We start from the raw sequence: 21,894 nt of genomic DNA on the forward strand, positions 1-21,894 counted from the left end.
CTATATGTATGCTCATCCTTGTTATTTTTCTCTTTCACTGTGTGCAGGAGGTGATGCACTGGAGCGTGGGGCCCCTGTGTGGCCTGGGGTGTACGGTTCAAGCACCTCCTTACAGCATGCAGCCCAGCTTCAGCTCCTTTCCCAGCAGCAGATGCTCCGACAACAAGAGCTGCTTATGATCCAGCAGCACACGGCACAAGTTCTTGAGCTGCAGAGGAACGCACAGCTTGTTGTAAGTGCTCTTTGGTGACAATTGGCCAATCATATATGTCAGGTGTCCAAAGTGCAACCCAGGGGCCATTTGTGGCCTGCAGCAAAATGTTTACCGGCCCACAGCACATTCTAAAAATATTACTATTCTTTTTTTGGGGGAAAATATTGCATATTCTGTGTGTTTGCCATAAGGTAACAAAGATTTCTTTGACAAAAAGGGCGTTGAACGAACAAACAAAAAACATTAAAAAAAATAAAAATGTATAATCGACGGATAGATTTGAAGTTCATCAAGAAATTTGTTTTGAAAGTAAAAAAAAAAGGGGACTCATTTTGAACACTTTTTTTGAGTGGGGCTTTTTTGGATTCCTGTTCATTTTAGTGTGTTCTTTTTTTTGTTGTTGATAGTTTCATTGCTCAAAAATTAATATTGAATGAAAATTAATTTGATGAATTAATGACATATTGAAGCCTTCAATTATTTTACATCAAATGTAAGGGCTGGATAATTAATCAAATTTTAATTTCAATTTCGAATGAAATGAAAACTATCAAAATGACCCCCACATGCTTTAATCTTTTAAGGTGCAGCCCTCTATGGAAAAAGTTTTGGGAAAAAGTTTGGACAGCTCTGCTATACTTGAATAGAAGAACATGGAGAACAAGAAATGTTTGTGTTGTGAAGATAAAGATGCTTCATGCAGGAGTTTACTGTCATATGCAAAAGCGAAACGGAAAATGGTCCAGAAAAATCTCTTGCATATAAAAAGTTCAGCTGTCTTGGGATTTATAGTACACAAAGCACAATAATATTGAAGTTCTCTTTCAACATGATGAGTAGTGTACTTTTTGTGCTTTTTAGGAACATTTAAAGGCCAGTGAGCACCGGCCAGACACGGATGACAAATCAGACAAGAGAAACTCTGACTCCAAACTCCGTCCTCCCTCCACATCTTCCCCGTCTCGCTCACCCGTCCCGCAGCCTCGCAAGTTTCGCCCTCCGTCTCGCTCACCGACCCCCTCCACGTCCTCCATCACACCGCTACGCTCGCCCTTGACCAACCTCATATCAGAGGAAGGTAGGCAGAGGGTGTCGTCTCACCCGCCCACACCCCTGCCTCACGCGCCTTCACCCCGGTCAGCCTCGCCGCCTCCGTCCTCACCGCGGCGACCTAAACATGCCGAGTCTGCCGAGGGCGGGCAGGCGGAAAGGCGGGAGCGTGGAGATGGACATAAGCCTTCTTATCAAGGCGTCTACCCAGGTGAGTCAGTTTTAAGTTTTAAAGTGGAAGAACTTACGAGCATATAGCCTTCCTTTATCTACCTTTTTCCTATTTGTTGCAGACCTCCCGCCTGGTTACCCTTACCAATCCATTACTGCTCCTTTTGGTGCACCTTACCCCGCTTATCACAACCCAGCACCAACAACAGCAAACACTGAAGTCCTTCCACACTGCCACTCTCACTCTTTGGACTTGCGCACCACTTCGCCATCAAACCGCATCCACTCAAGGCTGCTAGACATCAAACCCCAAAAACTGGTGACAAAGAATGAGTCATTCCTGAAACAGGAACCTATTGAGGAAAAGCATCAAACGGACATGACAACAGAAGCCCTGCCTCCTCTACTGCGTAGCTGCAGCCCTGTTGGAGCCCGTCAGGATAGAGTGAGCGAAGGGGTTTCCTTGAAGCTGCAATCTATACCTCATCAGGTGGCCAGTCCACCACCTCAACAAAACAAGGGTCTGGATGACGCCATGACAAAAGAAACAGGACAAATCAAAACAGAGGCGTGTCAGGAGGCATGTTCTTCTTCACTCATTGGAGCTGAGCCCGACGCTGTGCCACACCCGCGCCTAGATTGTACACAATTCCCATCACCCATCACGGCGGATCTAGAAGAACCCGGCAAGCCAAACACAAGTGTTGTGTGTGAATTTCATCAACCAGCCACCCCAAAGACCTTGCAACACACTCCAAATGTCACAGACGCTCCCGACACGTCCGACTTGCTACTACCACTGGCGAGTAGTTGTGATGATCCCATGGCAGGGATGCTCGCTCTCCTCACAGCCAGCGAGATGGCTCAGGCAAGCTCCCTCTGTCAGACGGCATCAATGCTTAACCCAGGAACTGAAAGCTCTGCAGACTGTAGCACGGCAGGTCCTCTGGAGATGGTGGCGCTCGAGGGCATGGCCCTGCTCAGCCAAATGGCCCAGCGAGAGATGGAGAACATCAGCAAGGAGAAGGGTGAGGAGTATTTCAGAAAGCAGATAAGAGGACAATATTTGTGAAGAAATAAAATGAAAATGAATACTCTATTTGCGGCCCTTATTAAATTAGGGATTGATTGAACTACCATTACTGCTCTTCCTTATCTTCAGTTTTTTTCCATTCAGATATGGCGATGGAGGGTCTGAACTGTCTTCTGGAGGCGAGCAGGCAGATTTTACTGGAGGCAATAGAGAAACAATCCCACATTGATCTGCCCCGAACTCTCGATCCCAACAAGAAGTACAGCTGGAGGCAGAGGAAGGAGGAACCGGTGAGCAGAAGAGAAATACGCGTGCTAGGAAAAAAAACCAATGTGGAACGTTGCAACTTAAAGGGATGATAAAATGTGTCTTTTTTTTAACTTATAAATGTTATTACAATGTTAGACACTCATCAAGCTCTCAGCCAGAGGTCTCTGACAAATAAAATACAGGTACTTTCATATAATCTTTGCATGCACATAATAACAACAATATGCCACATGCAGTGATATTAATGCTGTTAAAAGCAGTTTTTTATGCAGGGTCTGACTCAATCGGTGAGGGTGCAGGTGTACATAATGTCGTATCCGGGTGAATTAATATAATGTTTACAAAGCTTATTTTTTCACCATGTGCAGGTATATGTATATAACTGCACATTTAAAAAAACACATTATGATACTTTTGGAGAGGGTGGGTTGTGGTTTCATTTGAAATCGGAGAATGATTCCAAAATCGAACATCTGGCATAGAGGCTGAAAAAACATGTTATGAAAGCGACTCTGGAGCAAAATTTACACCAAAGCATGTCTAATAGTATTATCTAGACCAGTAATTCTCAAACTGTGGTACGTGGCCTCCATTTAATGTTGAGCCAAATAATCCCTTGATTAAAGTACACTGTTTTATTTTCCTATGTTACTGTTCAAACTGTAATGTTACAGTGGTCAAAAATTGTATTAAACTTTTGCCTTTTTTTTAACAAACACTTAGGCCTACTATGCTAGTGAATTTTAATGTTAGTCCTTAAGGTGGTACTTGGAGAATAATGTTTTTCCTGAGGTGATACTTAGTGAAAAAAGTTTGAGAACCACTGATCTAGGCCATAAGTTAAAGTTTTAAAATCATCCTAGCCCCCCACCTTGATGCTTTAAACCAGGGGTGTCAAACGTACGGCCCGCGGGCCAGATCAGGCCCGCGATCAGGTTTGATCCGGCCCGCGGGTTGGCTAAGTATAAAAATGAGCCGACATTTTTGAATGAAAGAAACCGCTCTGCTTAATGTGGCCACTAGATGTCGCAATAGCAATTCTGTCTTTGTAGATGATGATATAAAAGTTAGAGTACCAATGATTGTCACACACACACTAGGTGTAGTGAAATTTGTCCTCTGCATTTGACCCATCCTCTTTTTCACCCCCTGGGAGGTGAGGGGAGCAGTGGGCAGCAGGGGTGCCGCACCCGGGAATGATTTTTGGTGATTTGACCCCCAATTCCAACCCCTTGATGCTGAGTGCCAAGCAGGGAGGTAATGGCTCCCATTTTTTTTTAGTCTTTGGTATGACTCGGCCGGGGTTTGAACTCACAACCTACTGATCCAAGGGCAGACACTCTACACATGTAAAAAAAAAAAAAAAACACGTTAGAACACCAGATAAAAAAAAATAGCAAACTACATCAATAACATCTTGTAATTAGATTTTGATATTATTTTTGTATTATGATAAGATTGAAAATTAACACCAATTAGTTGACTGATGAACATTGTCACATAATTTATTCAGAAAGTATGAATAACGACAAATAAAGATAGAATAATTCTATCCGCAACATGTACTGTAAGTGTAAAAAAACATTATTTGTACATTTTCAGAATGTGCTTTTTATATTTTTAAACAAAGAAAACAATCGGAAGTAGTCTTTATTTTTAAGTTATCGTGCCGTGATATTACCAGTCCGGCCCACTTTGGTGTAGATTTTGCTCCATGAGGCCCCCGTTCTACAATGAGTTTGACACCCCCTGCTCTAAACGTATTTTTGACTCCTTTCCCTGCAGCTTTATCGCAAAATGTCTATGGACGAGTTGGACGCGGTGGAGGTGGAATACCGCTTTTGCCTGGCTGAGCTGCAGAAAACGTACAAGGAGAAGCAGAGGGAGATGAGCAAGCTGCAGCGGCGCAGAGACAAACAGTGCGTGTGCACACACACACACACTCACTTACACACTAACACTGCCACATCACTATGCACATCTGTAACCCTCTTGTTATGCCAGTGAGCGGCAGGATGATGAGAGAAGAAGTCTAACTCGGCGAGGCAGAGGTCGACCCAGAAAGAGGAAACACTTGGCCACACCCCCTAAACTAGACAGCAGGCTTGGAAAGTAAGTGTGTCCCACTTAGATGGAAATCTATAAATCACAATTTGGCAGATTTCATGAAGTACTTATATTCTCTTGTGTCAGGGTGGGTAGGATAGTGCAATACTCAGAGGACTCTGAAACTGGGGAAGGACACAGAAAGAAGTTCCGCTTGTCGAGAGAGGACGAGGAGACGGAGATAGGAAGTTCAGCGGTGAAGGTGAAAAAGAAGAAAAAGAAGAAGAGCTGGAGCGACCAAGAGCCATCCAGCAGTCATGCTTTCGAGGTAAACACTCATAAAATGTATTATTATTTTCCCCAGCTGGTTTCTTCCTCTGCTCTGATTGATCGTGTGCGTCTTTGCCGTTCTAAGGGACTGAAGGTGAAACGCGGCCATGTGTGCGAGCAGGAGCAGCTGGCCTCGGACCTCAACAGAGCGCTCTCGCTGTCGCAGCTCGACTCTCTCCGTGCATCTCGCAAACTCACTTCTGGCTACAAAGGAGCGCGGCCCAGGGGACAGTCCACAGACAGCCAGGGCAAGGAGCGAGCCATCCACTCTTCATCGTCTAAAGGCAAACACAAGGCGGCGATGAAGGCCTCAGAGGCCGTGCGGAAGGTGAAAGGTCTCAAGAAGAGCGCTTTGTTCTCCCCTGTGAGATCAGAGATCAGCAGCTGCTCTAACAGTAAGTCTTTCTTTTTAGAATGTTGCACTAATGTCGATTCACAACACCTTTTGTCATTCAAGTAGCAAACAAATATGAATGATGCACAGTACAATGTGAAATGCTCAAATCAAAGGCCTTGTTCACGCTGCAGGTCAATTCCGATTTTTTGGCCAATATGTGACCTGTATCAGGTTTTTTCATGTCCTTGTGAACAATGCTATTCTGAATTTTTCACATCCCACTCAGGCCTCTTTCGTATGTGGAAATAAATCGGATAGAGATGCGATACTTCTCAATGTGAACGCTCCCACGCTCAGGTCGCATTTATCTGACCAGAACGTCGTCGAAAAGCGAAAAGAGTTATAATTATTCTCCAAAATACACGATTACAAAATTAATAGTTGACAGCGGAGAAGAAAACAGGTGAAAATAAAAGGTTCTAGGAAGTCACGTAAAGGTTTTACCACTCCTGTGTCCGACCCGCTCTTCAAGCAGACATCGAAGCAAAATATCCCGTAAAACTGTGCGAAACAAAATACTTACTTTTTTCTTAATCTTCTACTCCCAATAATTCAGCTCAAAACATTTTGACTTTAATTGCACAAAATCCTTGAAAATGCCACAAATGCGCCAATACTGAGAATGATGAGAGTGGAAGCCATATTTACTTCAACATACAAGTTTAGTTGGTTCTATAGCGTCACTCTTAACTCAAAACTTAAAATAATTGAAATTGGTGCTTGTGCCACACTCCCAAATAAACCGCACAATTTTAAGGGATGATTACTTTCTTTAATTTAATAATTATATTGTACTTCTCAGCACTGTCCTTCACACTCACTCATTTATTCCCCTTGGTTAGAAAAAAAATTCTCGATCTCTTGCTTCACGGTGGCAGAGGGGTTAGTGCGTCTGCCTCACAATACGAAGGTCCTACAGTCCTGGGTTCAAATCCGGGCTCGGGATCTTTCTGTGTGGAGTTTGCATGTTCTCCCCGTGAATGCGTGGGTTCCCTACGGGTACTCCGGCTTCCTCCCACTTCCAAAGACATGCACCTGGGGATAGCTTGATTGGCAACACTAAATCGGCCCTAGTGTGTGAATGTGAGTGTGAATGTTGTCTGTCTATCTGTGTTGGCCCTGCGATGAGGTGGCAACTTGTCCAGGGTGTACCCCGCCTTCCGCCCGATTGTAGCTGAGATAGGCGCTAGCGCCCTCCGCGACCCCAAAAGGGAATAAGCGGTAGAAAATGGATGGATGGATCTCTTGCTATAAGCTAATGTTAGCAAGTCTTACGCAGTTCACTTTGGCTTTCGCTAAGCCAACTATTAGTAAGGACATTTATACGTCAAATGTTTGCTTTAAACTTAAAGCACAGCAATTAGCCAAGAGTCAGCTCCACCATTGTACTCACATTTGGCCAAGGTTTGCACTTTTTTTTGTTTGAGATTCTATCATTGCCATTAAAAATTATTCTAAATGCTAAATTCCATCATGTTGACTTTACAGAATGTTGTAGCTGTGGATTCCTCACAGTTTTGTTTAATGTTAAGTCAAGTGTGAATCTTGCGTGTTTTTTGATAAATCATTAACATCCCTTTTTTTGCACCAGACTCTGACTCAGAGGGTCACAATTCTGCAAGAGGGGGCTGGCCCTCTCTGTCAGGGACACGTCCCCACGGCAACCTGACCCAGAAGAGACCCACTGTGTTGTCGCCAACCTCTGTGCCGCCCAGTGCCAAGTCCCAGAAGAAGAAGAAGAAACACAAGCACTTATCCCTGCTGCTGGAAGAAGCGGGCCTCAGCTCCTCCGACGACTCATTTGATCAAGGTTACTGACCCAGTCTTAGAAGTCAGACAATACCTCGTTTTTTAGCCATGTCACAGATTGTGTCTTTGTTTGCCTTTTGCTAAGGCAGCTGTTTTCTGACTGTGCTTTACCTTGACCATCCCTACCTCTACTCTCTTTTGCTGCTGGCTTACCTGCAACGTTGCCTATACTCTGTTTCTTTGTTTTAAGGAAAAAAAAAAGTTTACAAATTTCTATGGTGTTTTTTTATTGCCTGGATTGCAAAGCATTTTTGTAGAGTTTGTACATTTGAAAAATTGTTACTTGTGCGAGATTTTCTTTTTCATAAAGTTGTATTACAGTTTGGTACCTACAAAGCTTTATTAAAGGTTTGGATTTGATTAGTACAGAAAGCGAAAACGCTGTGGTCTTTGTGTCAGCTCCATTTGTCTTGTCTGCCTCTGTCCAGCTGCATCTTCACGTCCTTTTTAGAGCCCTGTTTGTTCAATATCCCTTTGCATGAAAAATACTCCATTTTAGCTTGAAAATTGTTGCAAAAAGGGTGCAATTTGTTACTTTAATGTCTATTATACTAATCTACTCTTCACCACCAATTAGACATTGGGGATATTTGGACAAAAGAGCTTGTCTGTTTATACTAAACCTTCCAATAACACTTTGTCATTTACTTTGCTCTGTCAAACACTTTGTTCTGTGGGCGAGCTTTCTCCCTCACCCCTGCACCAACCTGTCCTACCCATGACTGTCTCTCTGCCCGTTTCATGTGCTTGTGCTGCTGCTGCGACATTACAGAAGCTTGGCAAGGACTTGCTTAGCCTTAAGCCTGTAACGCTTCCTCAGCCACCGCTAGTCTACGCTGTGGCTAAAGCGTTGCTTAAGGTAGACGTGCTAAGGCCCGGCTTCGCTATGGCTAGGCTTCACTCCCGCCGCCGCCCTGCCCTGCCCTGCCCCGCCCTGCCTGAGGCCACACCCCTGTCACCTGCTCTGTAAGTAGGAACGTGCCCCTCCTTTTTATTTTTTTCCGCTAACATGGACCATGCTGCATTTGAAATCCATTAACAGAATTGAACATTTCTTCTGATTATTTCTATTTATGATTTTTCTTTTTAATGCACTTTTTACCTTGAGAGCTATGGATACACCTTTGATGCCCATTTTTGGCTGGGATGAAGGATGTTGCCATGGTTACTCAAATTTCCTATTAAAAATGAAAGCAAAGGGGCCTCACAGGGATGTCCTCTCAGTGCCTGCCTTGTCCTTTGTCCGCCTGCTGTCGTTAACACACACTGGACTTACAGTACCGCGATCGCACCGCATAAAGTTAAAATGTTTCTCCTTCTTCATACAGCTAATTTAATTATAATTGAGCATTACGTTTAATAATTTTTATCACCCACTGACTGACCAAATTACATGATATATTTCCTTGCATTGGACCTTGGTGCTCTTTGTACTGTGCCTCCACCGTCAGTGTTAACACTCTAACCCCTGAGGAGACCCTCCTATTCATCTGTTGAACCTAACTGCTAACAGCCGGCACCACATTGCTAACCAGAAATATGCATCAATGTTTTTATGTATGTCTGCTTTTATTGTTTTCTGCTGTCAAAGGAAGGAGTGGATTATTATGTGTTTTATATTCCCTGAAGGGATTTTCAATTATGGACAATGATATATGTCAGAGGTCACATGGTATTTGCAACTGTGTGGGTGTAACTCTAGTGTGCTTCATGGCTGTGTAGTGTAATATAGTGTTTAGAATTTGGAATACACATCAAAAAAAGGCTTTAGGATAGTGTTGCTCTCTTTACACTGTGTGTTCAAATAGCTTGTGTGTCGTTTCAAACAGATTCAGCTTTTGGCTATGGATTCCTATCTTATAAGTAGTGTCATATTTATTTCCCCCCAACCCTTTTATCTCTTGTGTGCACTGTGAATTGATAGAATCGGACCCAAACTGTCATGTCACTGAAGTAAATGTTGTTGTTTTTTCCTAAAACAGAAACTTCAGAAGATGATTACGACGATAAAGAGGAGTCTGATTCGATAGACTGTGAGGAGAGCGGCCTGGGTCTGTTGGCCAGGTTCGCGGCCAGCGCCCTCCCCGTCAGGTCCGCCCCCTTGACCCTTCTTCCTGATGGCAAACATCGCAGCCGGCAAAGCACTCTGGGTAAAACACTTTGTTTTTGTTGACCCAGTCGAAATGAAAAGGGCTCCTTGCTGTTCCTCATTATGTCAACAATTTGCCTGAAGGTTCCTCTGATTGTGCTTTTTTGCGGTTGAGCAGGTTTATCCGCCTGAGTGTTTTTTTTTTTTTACATCACTGTGGTTTGAGAGTGTTCTTCAGTATTCATTCATTTCTAATTGTCACATTGCGGTGAATGCATTAATTCACTCTTGAAATATAAATAAGTTTTAATCAATAGTCCTATTTATAGGGAAGCAAACACAAGCATGACCGGTCACAACAATAAATCCAATGCAAGACCTAAGTAAAACTATTTTTTTTTAACAAAAATCATGATGCTCTAACTCAGGGATGTCAAACTCATTTTAGATCGGGGGCCACATGGAGAAAAATGTACTCCAAAGTGGGCCGGACTGGTAAAATCACAGCACGACAACTTAAAAATAAAGACAATTTCAGATTGTTTTCTTCGTTTAAAAACTGTACAAATCATATTTTTTTATTTTTTTTTGCGGTTAATAGTATATATACTTTTATTTGTTGTTATTTATATTTTCTGAATAAATGATGTGATAATGTTCATCAGACAATTCATTGGTGTTCATTTTCAATCTATCAAGTTAAAAAAATGTATATCAAAATCAAATTACAGTATGTTATTTATGTAGTTTGATCATTTTCCCCGACTGATGTACTAACATGTGGTTTATTTTGTACATACATGTAGCATCATCTACAAAGATACAAAGAATGTATTTCGCGACATCCTATGGACACATTCAGAACAGCTGTATCTTTCATTCAAAAATTTCAGGTAAATTTTTATACTTAGCAAACACATCCCGCGAGTCGGATAAAACCTGTTCACGGCCTGATCCGGCCCTCGGGCCGTCCTGTTGACACCCTTGCTTTAACTACAACCACAACATATCTGTGAATATTCTCTCTCCTCCAGGTTATTGTATTCATAGAGCATTGAATCGATTGTAACTGGACTGTTCTGATTGTGGTAGAAGACATTTGGCCTCTCGTTCGAGCAAGCTTCATTGCTTCTTGCTCAAAGACGAGGTAGGACTGCTCTTGTCTGAGGGGATGGCGCAGGACAACCAGATTTTGTCTGTGGCTCCATTTTGGTCTTTATTATTACTTTTGTAACACGTTAGGAGTTTATAGAGCTGCAGCCTAGTGGGTATTGTAATACAGTCGCCACATCGCAGTTTGAAGTTTGCGACTTGAAAAGGGGACTGTATGTGTCTTATTTGATGTCTAGAAGGCGTTTTTAATGTTGCAAAACATATTTAGAAAGTCTTAAACAGATTTAGTATGCTCTAGCTATGAAAATATTCATTTTAAAACTAATTGGAAAACCTATTTACAACAGCCAGGCCCTGAACAAATTAACAGCTATAAACCAGGGTTTACTCGATTAATCTTGGCGACCAGCAGTAAATTTGGCTGTGGGAGCATAAAATACACAAATGCAGTTCAAGCACATTTATAATTAGATATTAAGAAATGTTATTTTACAGTTATGTAAAAATCTGTACTTACTATAAATGATCATGTACGAACAATAAAGAAAAGGACTAAATTGACAACTCCATTTCAGGTCAATCCAATATGATTAATATTCATGTGCTTGTATTCCAGATAGTATCCAAAATTTATATGAAAAGGTTAAAAAAATGGTTAATAGGTCCAACGGGAAAAAAAAGTGGTTGATACATAGCAGCGAAGCAAATTCAAAACTGCTATGCAGCTTTGGCTTTAATTAAAAAAGTAAACAAAACACAATACAAAGGAATTATCTATGAAAAAATGTTCTCTAGACTTAATAATTTATATGAGAAAAATTAGGCTGCAATATCAACTATAATAGTACAATTGTTATTTATATGGGCTTTTGAATAGATTCTAAACCCAACACAATTATTACAAATTACCTGTTGATGCAAATTTAGCAGAGACAAAGTATAATTGTATCCAACAGGCATTTTAATCAAAGTAGAGGAAGCAAACGCTTGCAGAGCATTACGCCCATGTTGATGATGAGCTACTGAAGTGACCTGTCGCCATAAACATGTGCCCCCTGAATGGTTGTAACCCTAAACAACTGCATAGTGTTCCTCCATACCATCTACACCACAGGTGTCAAATTCAATGCCCGGGGGCCAGATGTGGCCCGCCAATTAATTTTATTTGGCCCACCAAAGCCTGCAAATGTGTATCAATAAAGCACTAACTTTTCTTACTAGATGTGTTCTTTCTTTAAAAATATATGTTAACTTATATATTGTCTAAAAATATATGATCAAACCATTTTTAAAATAGAAATAAATATTAATGATTTCTAAGCAAGTCAACCATCAGACTGTGCAATGTAAAAATAGCAATAGATTTCATGGTAAAATAGCGAAATTTACTGTGGTTTTTACAACAATTTTGGGACTCATTACTTCCCTGCTTGGCACTCAGCATAAGGGTTGGAATTGGGGGTTAAATCACCAAAAATGATTCCCGGGCGCGGCCACCGCTGCTGCCCACTGTTCTCCTCACCTCCCAGGGGGTGACCAAGGGTGATGGGTCAAATGCAGATAATAATTTTGCCACAACTAGTGTGCGTGTGACTATCATTGGTACTTCAACTTTAACTTTAACTTAAATGGAAAAAAAAAATGTAATTTTTTTTTTAACTGTAATAAACTGTGGTGCCGTTTTGGCATTTATAGTAATACACCAAAAAATCTACAGTTGTTGATTTGCGGCAAAAAAATTAACAAACTGGCAGCTCAGGTGTCAAAATGTTACTGTAAAATTGCATTTTTTTTATTTACAGTAAAATACAAATGTACATTTTTCAGTAAAATTCTGGCAACTGAGCTGCTTTTTTTTTTACCATAAAAACAGCAGTACTGTTTTTCCATTTACAGTAATATAATCTAAATTACCATATATTTTTTTTACATTTTAGTTGGGAAAAAAATCGACTCATAAAATGCATTAAAAAATTCTGTAATAATAGTATTCACCGTTAGAAACGACCCTTTTGGGCCAAACATTACTGCGATGTGGCCTTCAGTGAAAACGACTTTGACACCTCTGATCTACACGAAAGGAGATTAAAAACACATAAGTCCCATAAAACTGAGCATCATTATCTTTGTAAAGGCAAAATGTATGTAATGTTGTGGCCACTTGGTGGATGTTTACGAGAGCACCCTTGTTTTTATGCAAGTGTGCATAGTTTGCTATATCTGAAATAAGAAGCCCCTGTCTTCTTCCGTCAGGTTCATCCGAATGCGAGTGGTCCGACTCCGGCTCCGACTTGCGCTTGAGAAAGTTCCCCTCTCTGCTGCACGGCAAACGCTCTGCGCCAGAACTCCCGCTGTTGCCCCCGGCGACCCGCCGTCTTGACCAGAGCAGCCCGACCAAGCGAGATGACGCGCTGCCCATCAAGCGCAAGCATCTTCCTACCAAACCGTGCCCCTCGCTCCAGTCGCCGCGGCGCTTCAGCTTCGACCTGGCGACCGCTTCCGGCTTCGGGGGCTTCAGCGAGGACGAGGCCTGGAACCGGCGACGCAGTGAGAGGATCTTCCTCCACGATGCCACCGCCTCGGCCAACCAGATGTCGGTGTCAAACTCAGCTTCCGCCAGTCAGAACTCCGCCCAGCCTCTCATCTCGAAGCCCGCTTCTCGACCCAAACAGTCTCCGCCCATCAGAGAGGGAAAAGATGCAGTGAAAGTATGTCAATTATTCAGTCCTTCCCCACACTTTTTTGTCTAGTGTGTGTGGCACAGTGCCAGCAGGGTTTTGCAGCACTTCAGTCATAGCAACACTCCCCTGCTGTTTTAAATGTTGCTGACAAGAAAGGACAAGTGCACTCTCTGTGTGCAAGTCACACGGTTAAATCAGGGAACATCCGAAACCATGGCTTGCGAGGCAAGTGCGGCCCGCCGTTGTGTAAATTTTGCCCTGCTATAGACATCATGTGTAATCCTAATTATCTGACCAAATAATTGCTGCAAATTTGTGGACATTGTGATTAATTCAGGTTAATGCCCATGAATTGTACATTGAAGTGCTCTCAGCACAGCATTTTTTTTAATATATGTATATATGACCCAATGCAAGCAAACTTTCCTACTCATGGCGCACAAAAAGTCAACACACATGGTCACACATAACACAACCAGCTCACTGAACTTTGTGGATACTATAAAAAAAATGCAATGCATGATGGGAAAATCGCAAAACACTTCCTCCACGCTTATCCATGTCTGGCGCATTTTAACTGCTTGATATTTCCGATTGATTACAAAACTTTAAGAATGTCGTCATGGAAGTTAACAAGGTAGGAGTCAAATTTGGACATACTCTTAATATATGTGTACGTATATATATATATATATATATATATATATATATATATATATATATATATATATATATTTTTTTTTTTTTTTTTTTTTTTCTTCCATGCAGTCAGTTTTCGGCCCCTGGCCAAATTTTTTCAACCCAATGCGGCCCCCAGTTCAAAAAGTTTGAGCACCCCTGAGATAAATGGATCACGTTGTCATCATTGTAACCGTGTGTTTATCCTCATTTGTATGAAGCAGAAAAAGAGGGCCAAGGACTCCTCGTCGTCCTCTTTGCCTGTGAGCCCGGCCTCTTTGGGCAGTCCGATGAGAGACGTCGCCGTGGCTCTAAGCCTCAGCCCGGCGCGGAAGAGCCAACCCAAAGCCAAGACCAAAGCCCGGGAGGTCAGTTGGATAACGGATTAGCAGTGTAAACAAATGGCTATTCTGGAAAAAATCAGGCATTTTTCATGTGCACAACCATAATCACCGACTGCCCACTAAATCTCAATTACACACTCCAGTCTTAGTGATTGTTGTTTTTTTTCCTCACACATTTTTGGTCCCAATATTCACACATCCAACCAAAGACAACAATACGCCCGATGATTTTATTCTTCTAAGATTGTCTTAAAAAGGGTCGTCTTGTAGTCTGAGGTGTGTTAAGAGAGAATTTGCTCGATATTCGGCTCCAAAACAGGTCGGAGCTGACCATCTTAAATTTGAAACCCGTTTCATATTTACGAGTCATTGCTCTGTGAATTGTGATGTGGCACCGAAAATAGCCAATCAGGAAGCTAAAAAAAGCATAACAGCTACTTTATTGAGAATGTACTCACCTCTCACTCGCTCACTAAATCATAAAGTCCATAATTTTTCCAGTGTTTTATTTTTTCAGTTAGGGATTTTCTTTCAAAACGAATCCCACTGTCACCATCATGCCCTCCTTTACTTGTCTGTTTTTGCAGTTGTTGCTATGGTGATTAGTGATTATGAAGCTTCTTCTTTGATTTTGTTAATTCACTAGCGGTGGGTGATACTGCGAATTTTGGTATCGATTAGATACCAGGTAAATACAGGTCTAGTATCACCGAAACTGACGGACACTTTTTGATTTGAAATGTCATGGTCCTTGAATAATTTTGTGAATTTGCCTCTATTTAGTTGATTATGAGATCTCAGGGAAAAAATGTTCAGCAAATACAAATATTTTTATAACTGCATACAATTCAAAATAATGTAATTGTATATAAATGATCCCTTCTCAATAAAACTACACCAAACTGTTTTGAGAAAAAAGTAACACAAATATTACTTTGAAATTGTAATGAAACAACACTAAAATGACAAATTTTATGTGCAGATATTTGTGAAAAATAATATTGATTGCACTGACAGTCGCATAAACTCTGACAAAAAAAGGAGTAATTTGCTGAATAAAAGAAACAAAGGTACAACAAAAGTATCAATCCCATCACGCTAGTATCAATTTGATACCAGTACCAACCTTGTTATTGATACTATTCATATTAATATCCATACGCCCACCCCTTTAGACCATGTTTGTTCATGTAAGATTTCAGACTTGGAGGACCTGAGGCTGTCTCTGTGGTAGAACGGAATCGTCAAGTTTGTGCTGTGCTGTGTTGAAATTAAAGTAGCACACCACATACATAAAGATCAAAGCTGCTCAATACCTGATATTTTCAGCTTTATGTGTGGGGTTTGTAACTGTTAAAAAACTCTCAAATGTCTGTACCAGCCTTTACCAGAATGGTGTGAAGGAAAACCATCCGAAAAGTCTAATAACTCTCTGCAAAGTTAGTGTTTCAGTCGGATACACTCACAAGATGATATTTTTGTTGTATATAGTTGTAGTTTGCACTGGTCAAACCAACGCGTTCAAAGAATAAAAAGGATTAGAAGCTGACAAAGAGGACTTTGCGTGCCTTTTGCAGCCGTCCAGGGGTGCCGTGAGTCGGCTGATGGAGAGCATGGCGGCAGATGAAGACTTTGAGCCCAATCAGGACAGCAGCTTCAGCGAAGACGAGCTCCTTCCACAACGCCGTAACAGCCTGTCAGAGAAGTCCTCAGCGCCAGGTCAGTGTTTACACATCTGGTCCAAGAACACGCACAGGTGTGTGTTCATGTGTCCTATTTGTTGTTTGATGTGTGCAGCTCCAGTGCAGTGTGTGTTGGACAAGGACTCTCTGGTGGATGGACTCAGGGTTCTGATCCCAATGGACGACCAACTTTTATACGCAGGACACGTCAACACAGTGCACTCACCTGATATGTGAGTACCGGTATATATTTTTAAATGACTACATTTTGACAGACAGCGGGCCCCTTTAGAAGTCAAATATAATATTCTTGTATCAGTGTGTGAATGCTCTAAGGATATGTTTTTCTATACCATTTATCACCCATTTAAGCCATTCCACCATCAAAATGTTCAGCTCATTCAAGCCACACAGGCTGTCAATCCACATTTTTCTGGGAATATTTTCCTTTTGAAAAAAAAGTTCCACAATTCCCACATTTCTCAACCAATTCAAACCATTCCACTCATCCTGGACATTCAAACAATTTCTCCCTAAATTTCCAGTTTTGTATTATTTTCCATAACCCTGATTCACAATTAAAAAGTGTTACTACTTCCAAATTTCTCGCTCGATCCAAACCATTCCAACACCAACCCATGCAGCTCATTCAGAACATTAATATTATTTATCACCTTACAAAAATTACCACTGTTCTCGAAATGATGCGTTCCCAGAAAAGTATTCCCACATTTCTCAACCACTTCAGCATGCTACCTTTTAATTCATTTATTTATTATTTTTAGTTTTAACAATTTCAACTTACATTTAACATTCCAAGATTCATACTATGTTTCAGTACAACTTCCGCTTTTCAGTATTTCAGTACATTCATTCCTTATTTTGCCCGGGTGTTGATTCAATTTAAACTCTTCAACGTTTAAACCATTTCCACATTGATTCTACTAATTTCAACATTTATTCAACATCTCACCAGTATTTCAGTTCAGCTTCAGTATTTGTGCATTTGCGTGAAATTTCTACAGAAATTGCTTCATCTAGTTCAGTGGTGTCCAAATGGTTATCTTCCCAAGAGCACCTGCATCGCTGCCTAGTGCAACTCAAGGTTTGTTGGCCCACAACATGCTGTTGGAAACAAATGGGTAAAGAGAAAAAACAAGAAAATGAGCGAAAATACATAATTTAATTAGAAAAAAGCTGAAAATTTGAAAAGGGTAAGTAAGCGGGAGATATGTAAAAAAAAAAATGCTACTAACAGACATTATATATCAAAACTTAGTTCCAGCTTTGTATTATAAGTGACAAGTAAGTGTATATTAAAAAAAAAACCTGAGCTGCTGTCGGCAAATGACCCCCGACCGCACTTTGGACACCCCTGAATTAAATACCAACATGCACTTTGTCAACTATAACACAAATCTAACACTGAGTTTTGTCTTTGAAAACAGACACGTTTTTAAACTTTTTTTTTTAACAAAATCAAAATGGAACACGCATCGTTTACGCGGCCCGTGGTCGAAAAGTTTGGACACCCCTGATCTAGTTATTGGATGATATTTTTCTTGGGAGTTTGTCAAAGATACGTTGTGTGAGCATTAAGAGGGCTTCCTGGTGATTTTTGTTTGTTGTGCTCCTACAGAACAAGTCTAGTTGTTTCCTCTCTTTTGTCTGCACTAAACCCATTTAATTTACATGCATTTACACATTTAATGGCCACCTAAATAACTGGAGGAAAGTCAAGAATATTTGACAAACCATAAAAAAACTCCCATTAGGCTGTTCAAATCCAATATTACTAAATTAGGATCAAACCTGACTATCAAAGTCCCTTTAAAGCAGGATTATCATTCATGTGAGTGCATGAAATTATTTTTTAAAACCATCTCAAATCAGATCTAAGTGTGTGTAATAAGTGATGCATGTGGTTTGTGTGAAAGCTTTACAATTTGTTGAGTGTTTTTTCTGGTATTTCAGTGAAACCTCTAGTAAAATGAATGTATGCTAAATTTAGAAGAAAAAAAAACTTTTTTGCAGCAGTTTTGTTGAAGAGAAGTTACAGTTAACAAGTAAGATTCAAACAAATGATGCAAGATTGTGTCCGCGAAAGAAATCAACGAATGAAAAGTGGATTTGGCTGTCACATTTTGCATGCTGCGCTCTAACCCTCCCATAATTCCTTGCTGCAGATACAGCGTGGTGGTGGAAGGCGAGAGGGGAAACCGGCCACACATCTACTGCTTGGAGCAACTGCTGCAGGAGGCTGTGAGTAAACTGCGTGTCACTCATGTAAGAATGGCGGGGGTTAAATGCACCGCATCGCTCTCTCTCTCCTATTTCTGGTGACACTTGAGAGAGGAGCCGCTCGGAGCTGAAAGTGAAACATGAAACATGCATGAAACAAAGTAGGTCATACGTCATGTGGCGGTCACATGCACAAAGCCTCCCCTGAGATCTCACTGTCTTTTTCTCTGCAGTCTTGATAAAATAACTAAAAAGATATCAGATGATGTTTTATGGTCTGGCCTCGCCCAATTTACAAAATACTTAGCGTATGCTAGCCGTGCTCATGATATGCTGACATTCAACTGTCCTTTTATTCTTCTGTATGTTCAGATCATCGACGTGAAGCCTCCTTCGGTGCGCTATCTCCCCGAGGGCACCCGCATCGCTGCCTACTGGAGTCAGCAGTACCGCTGCCTTTATCCTGGCACGGTTGTCAACGGTACAAGAGAACACACACACACAGAGCTTAGATGCCATGAGTCATAGTCAGTTTACAATTTAATTGTAGCTGGCAGCACAAATGTAAAAAGTCTCAATTAGGTCCCTTCATTCAGCAGAGTGTTGTTCTCAGACATGCAATGAATTAATAGTCAATCCTTGTTTATCACGGTTAATTGGGATCAAACATGAAACAAATCTTTGGCGAAATAGGAATATTATTAATAAATCAAATATTTTCATAGTTGGAGCATAAAAAAATGTTTACTTTCTCTTCCTCAATATTCTTTTTATTCATGAAATAAAACCCATATGGTCACCTTAACACTCGTTTCACCCAATACATTGGCGTTCTATTGTAGATTACAGTACTCACCGGTAGCCCGGAGGATCCACCAAGCGTCATTGCTATGGCCGTCACCCGGCCACTACAACACAGCCATGACGTGGAAATACTTTGTCACATCCTGGGTAATTCCTCCAAGTTAGAACTGAGATTCCATGTGCTGAAACCACGGGCGTGTGTTGTTCTGCAGAAACTTGGTCAACTTCACAGTCACAGATTTGCTGTTAGCACTAATTGCATATGTGCGTTTTCATTCCACATCGCTGTTTTTGGTGTTGAAGACAAAGTGCATTAGAGGTGGCCTGACAGCTTCTGTTAGCTGGTAGCAGTCTTGTTAGCCTTAAGAATCCAATGTTACGGCCAGCTCTTGTCTTTTGAGACGGCTCGTGTCAAAGTCTAACCAATGTGGAGATGTGTTATTGATGAGGCAGGAGTTGGAGGATGAAGTGCACTAAAAGGTTGTTCTGACAAAAATTGGTCAATTTAAGATTGTCACAGTGAAGATACAATAGTGCCAGGATTAGCCGTTGTGTTGTTGTTAGCAGTGTTCACCCTTAACCCAAAAACGGAGGTCCCGCTTGGTAAATATTTGTTGATCGCCGCAAATACTAATAGAAATCAAGACATATACTGCACTGTAACAAGTAAAAGACATGTGAATTGTCCGCAAAAACACGGAAATATGCTTTTTAAAACGTTAATTTTTGCGTGAAGATATTACTTCCAATTTTTTTTTTAAATATAAAAAAATTGGATTATAACAACATTTGTTGAAACCTCAGTCGCAGGTAGTCGCAGTTATTTTTACCTAAACTCCGCACTGAGTTGCATGATAAGGGGCGCCGAAACAAGCTCGCTACTTAGCATAATCGAACTCGCTTACTTGCTGTCGCCTGTTTTCTCGCTCTGAGCCACAATATTGTTGGCTTTGTACTTTGCTGCTAAACATATTTGGATGATTACAATCCAAACACTGTGAGTTCCAAGCCAGTTGTAGTTTTAGAGTATTTATTAGTAGCCAGCGAGAAGGTATATTTTTGACGAGATGGGTCGTAAACAGAGGTCACTTTGAGTTCTTCGCATGCATGATATAGAATTTTACATTACATTTTCAATGACATTAATGTTAGTAAATTTAGCTACAAAAAAAATTCGGTGGTGCATTACATGAGACATGTAGGTGTCAAAACGACAGCCAAAAGAGGTTGGTATATAATATTAAGTCTACAGGTAAAATGTAGTGAAGAAATGCACCTAATTTCAGGAAATGTAGTCTTGATTTTCAAAATTTTCTTTTTGGGGGTTTGCGTGGCAGCACTTTGTGCTGATAGAAATTTTCCTCTCTTTTTTCAGTTTTCCTCTTTTTTTCTCAAAGGATGCTCACATGCTTGCATATTGTTTAATCCATAAATACAACTTAATTTAGCATCTAATTTAGGACAAAAACATATAGAATATGATAAAAAACATAAAAGAATTAAAGAACAAAAATCTGCAATGTTGTGGTTAAAAGGGAACTGTGAATGTTGTCTGTCTATCTGTGTTGGACCTGCGATGATGTGGTGACTTGTCCTGGGTGTACCCCACCTACCGCCCGAATGTAGCTGAGATAGGGTCCAGCGACCACGAAAAAGACAAGCAGTAGAAAATAGATGGATAGATGTACTTTTTTGGGGAATTTCGCCTATTGTTTACAATCATTATGAAAGACACGAGGAGGGATGGATTTTTTTTTTAATGCATTCCAAATATTGAATAAATCCAGCACCCCCCGCTACCCCAAAAGGGACAAGCTGTAGAAAATGGGTGAATGGATAGATCAAAAGTCTGCTTACAGTGAGGTCTATGACAGCTGGGCAAGTCTAAATCAAAAGTTTTATATACATGATGTAAGTATATATGTAATGTAGTAACAGGCACCTTTCTAATAAAATTGAATATGTACGTATTTTGACCTTTTTACGCATACGCGTCACATTAGTATAAAAAGCGCATCGCGTTTGCTTTTTTTTCCTTCATCACTGATTATTACTCACTGCAGACTTCATGAAAGCCAACAAAGATGATAACACATCACTTACTGTACAATGTCTGCTGTCTGCTGGGCTGTCCATACATTCTCATTTAGATAAAGAATGTTTAATAATCCTCACAAAGAACCTGGGTGGAGGGGGCGGTGGTTCGGGACAGAGCGTCGTTTCGTTTCATTCTGGCCATTTTGTGGTCCTAAATTGCTGTCAAAGTGTACCAATTCGTCTGAATACCTACTCAGACTTCATCTGTCCAGGTGAGATGCATGATTAATGATCTAGAAGAAACTTACAGGAAGCGAAGACGCAGCAGACCACTCGATGTAGATAAAGAGACACACAGAAGTTATCACAGCACCGCCATTATTAGTTTGTCTGTGTTAGCGCTCATAAAAACAGTATCACTAATACATGGTTAATATTCAAGTCACGAAATGTAAATTAAGTATTGTTGCCGCTTTTTGAATGTTTTTGGAGTTTTATTTCCGTTTATTTGATATTTAAAATGCTTTTATTTTTTAATCCATCTGTCGTCATGTCTTTCATAATGATTGTAAACACAAGGCAAAAAAGTGTAGTTCCCCTTTAAGGCTGAGTATCATGGCCAGAGTCTTTTGCAGGGACTCACTTGCAGTAGACTCATTTGCTCAAGCCACATTGTTGTTTATATTTCAGGGAGCTACACACCTTATTAGCTCCACTCAGTCTGCTTTGGATTTTGCATTTATCCCCCCTTTTTTTTTCTTCGTTGTTTTAAAATTCCAGTTTAAAACGACATTTATTGTTTTAACCAAGCATTACAGGGCATGCTTCTGAGTCTAATACAGAACGGAAACTTCTTGTGAATTTCATTTTAAATGGGTCTATGAGCATGTATCAGTAAAAACAAT

The 21,894-nt window shown here is 40.7% G+C and overlaps 1 protein-coding gene across 4 annotated transcripts in view; it reads left to right on the forward strand.

Annotated features, from left to right (window-relative positions):
• Positions 1-21,894, forward strand: part of tnrc18 (trinucleotide repeat containing 18) — a 96,533-nt gene that overhangs the window by 55,969 nt on the left and 18,670 nt on the right. For 3 of the 4 annotated variants that reach the window (XM_061884802.1, XM_061884801.1, XM_061884804.1), the window contains exons 9-24: positions 48-232; positions 1,076-1,475; positions 1,558-2,463; positions 2,613-2,758; positions 4,524-4,657; positions 4,743-4,850; positions 4,932-5,112; positions 5,200-5,509; positions 7,103-7,321; positions 9,303-9,470; positions 12,776-13,230; positions 14,103-14,249; positions 15,803-15,944; positions 16,023-16,140; positions 18,094-18,169; positions 18,521-18,629. In XM_061884802.1, the coding sequence (XP_061740786.1) occupies positions 48-232; positions 1,076-1,475; positions 1,558-2,463; positions 2,613-2,758; positions 4,524-4,657; positions 4,743-4,850; positions 4,932-5,112; positions 5,200-5,509; positions 7,103-7,321; positions 9,303-9,470; positions 12,776-13,230; positions 14,103-14,249; positions 15,803-15,944; positions 16,023-16,140; positions 18,094-18,169; positions 18,521-18,629 (3,804 nt within the window). The remainder of the gene's footprint in view (positions 1-47; positions 233-1,075; positions 1,476-1,557; positions 2,464-2,612; positions 2,759-4,523; positions 4,658-4,742; positions 4,851-4,931; positions 5,113-5,199; positions 5,510-7,102; positions 7,322-9,302; positions 9,471-12,775; positions 13,231-14,102; positions 14,250-15,802; positions 15,945-16,022; positions 16,141-18,093; positions 18,170-18,520; positions 18,630-21,894) is intronic. The other variant, XM_061884803.1, reaches the window with a different exon arrangement.

Source organism: Nerophis ophidion, linkage group LG23, assembly GCF_033978795.1.
Source record: "Nerophis ophidion isolate RoL-2023_Sa linkage group LG23, RoL_Noph_v1.0, whole genome shotgun sequence".
Taxonomy (NCBI): Eukaryota; Metazoa; Chordata; class Actinopteri; order Syngnathiformes; family Syngnathidae; genus Nerophis; species Nerophis ophidion.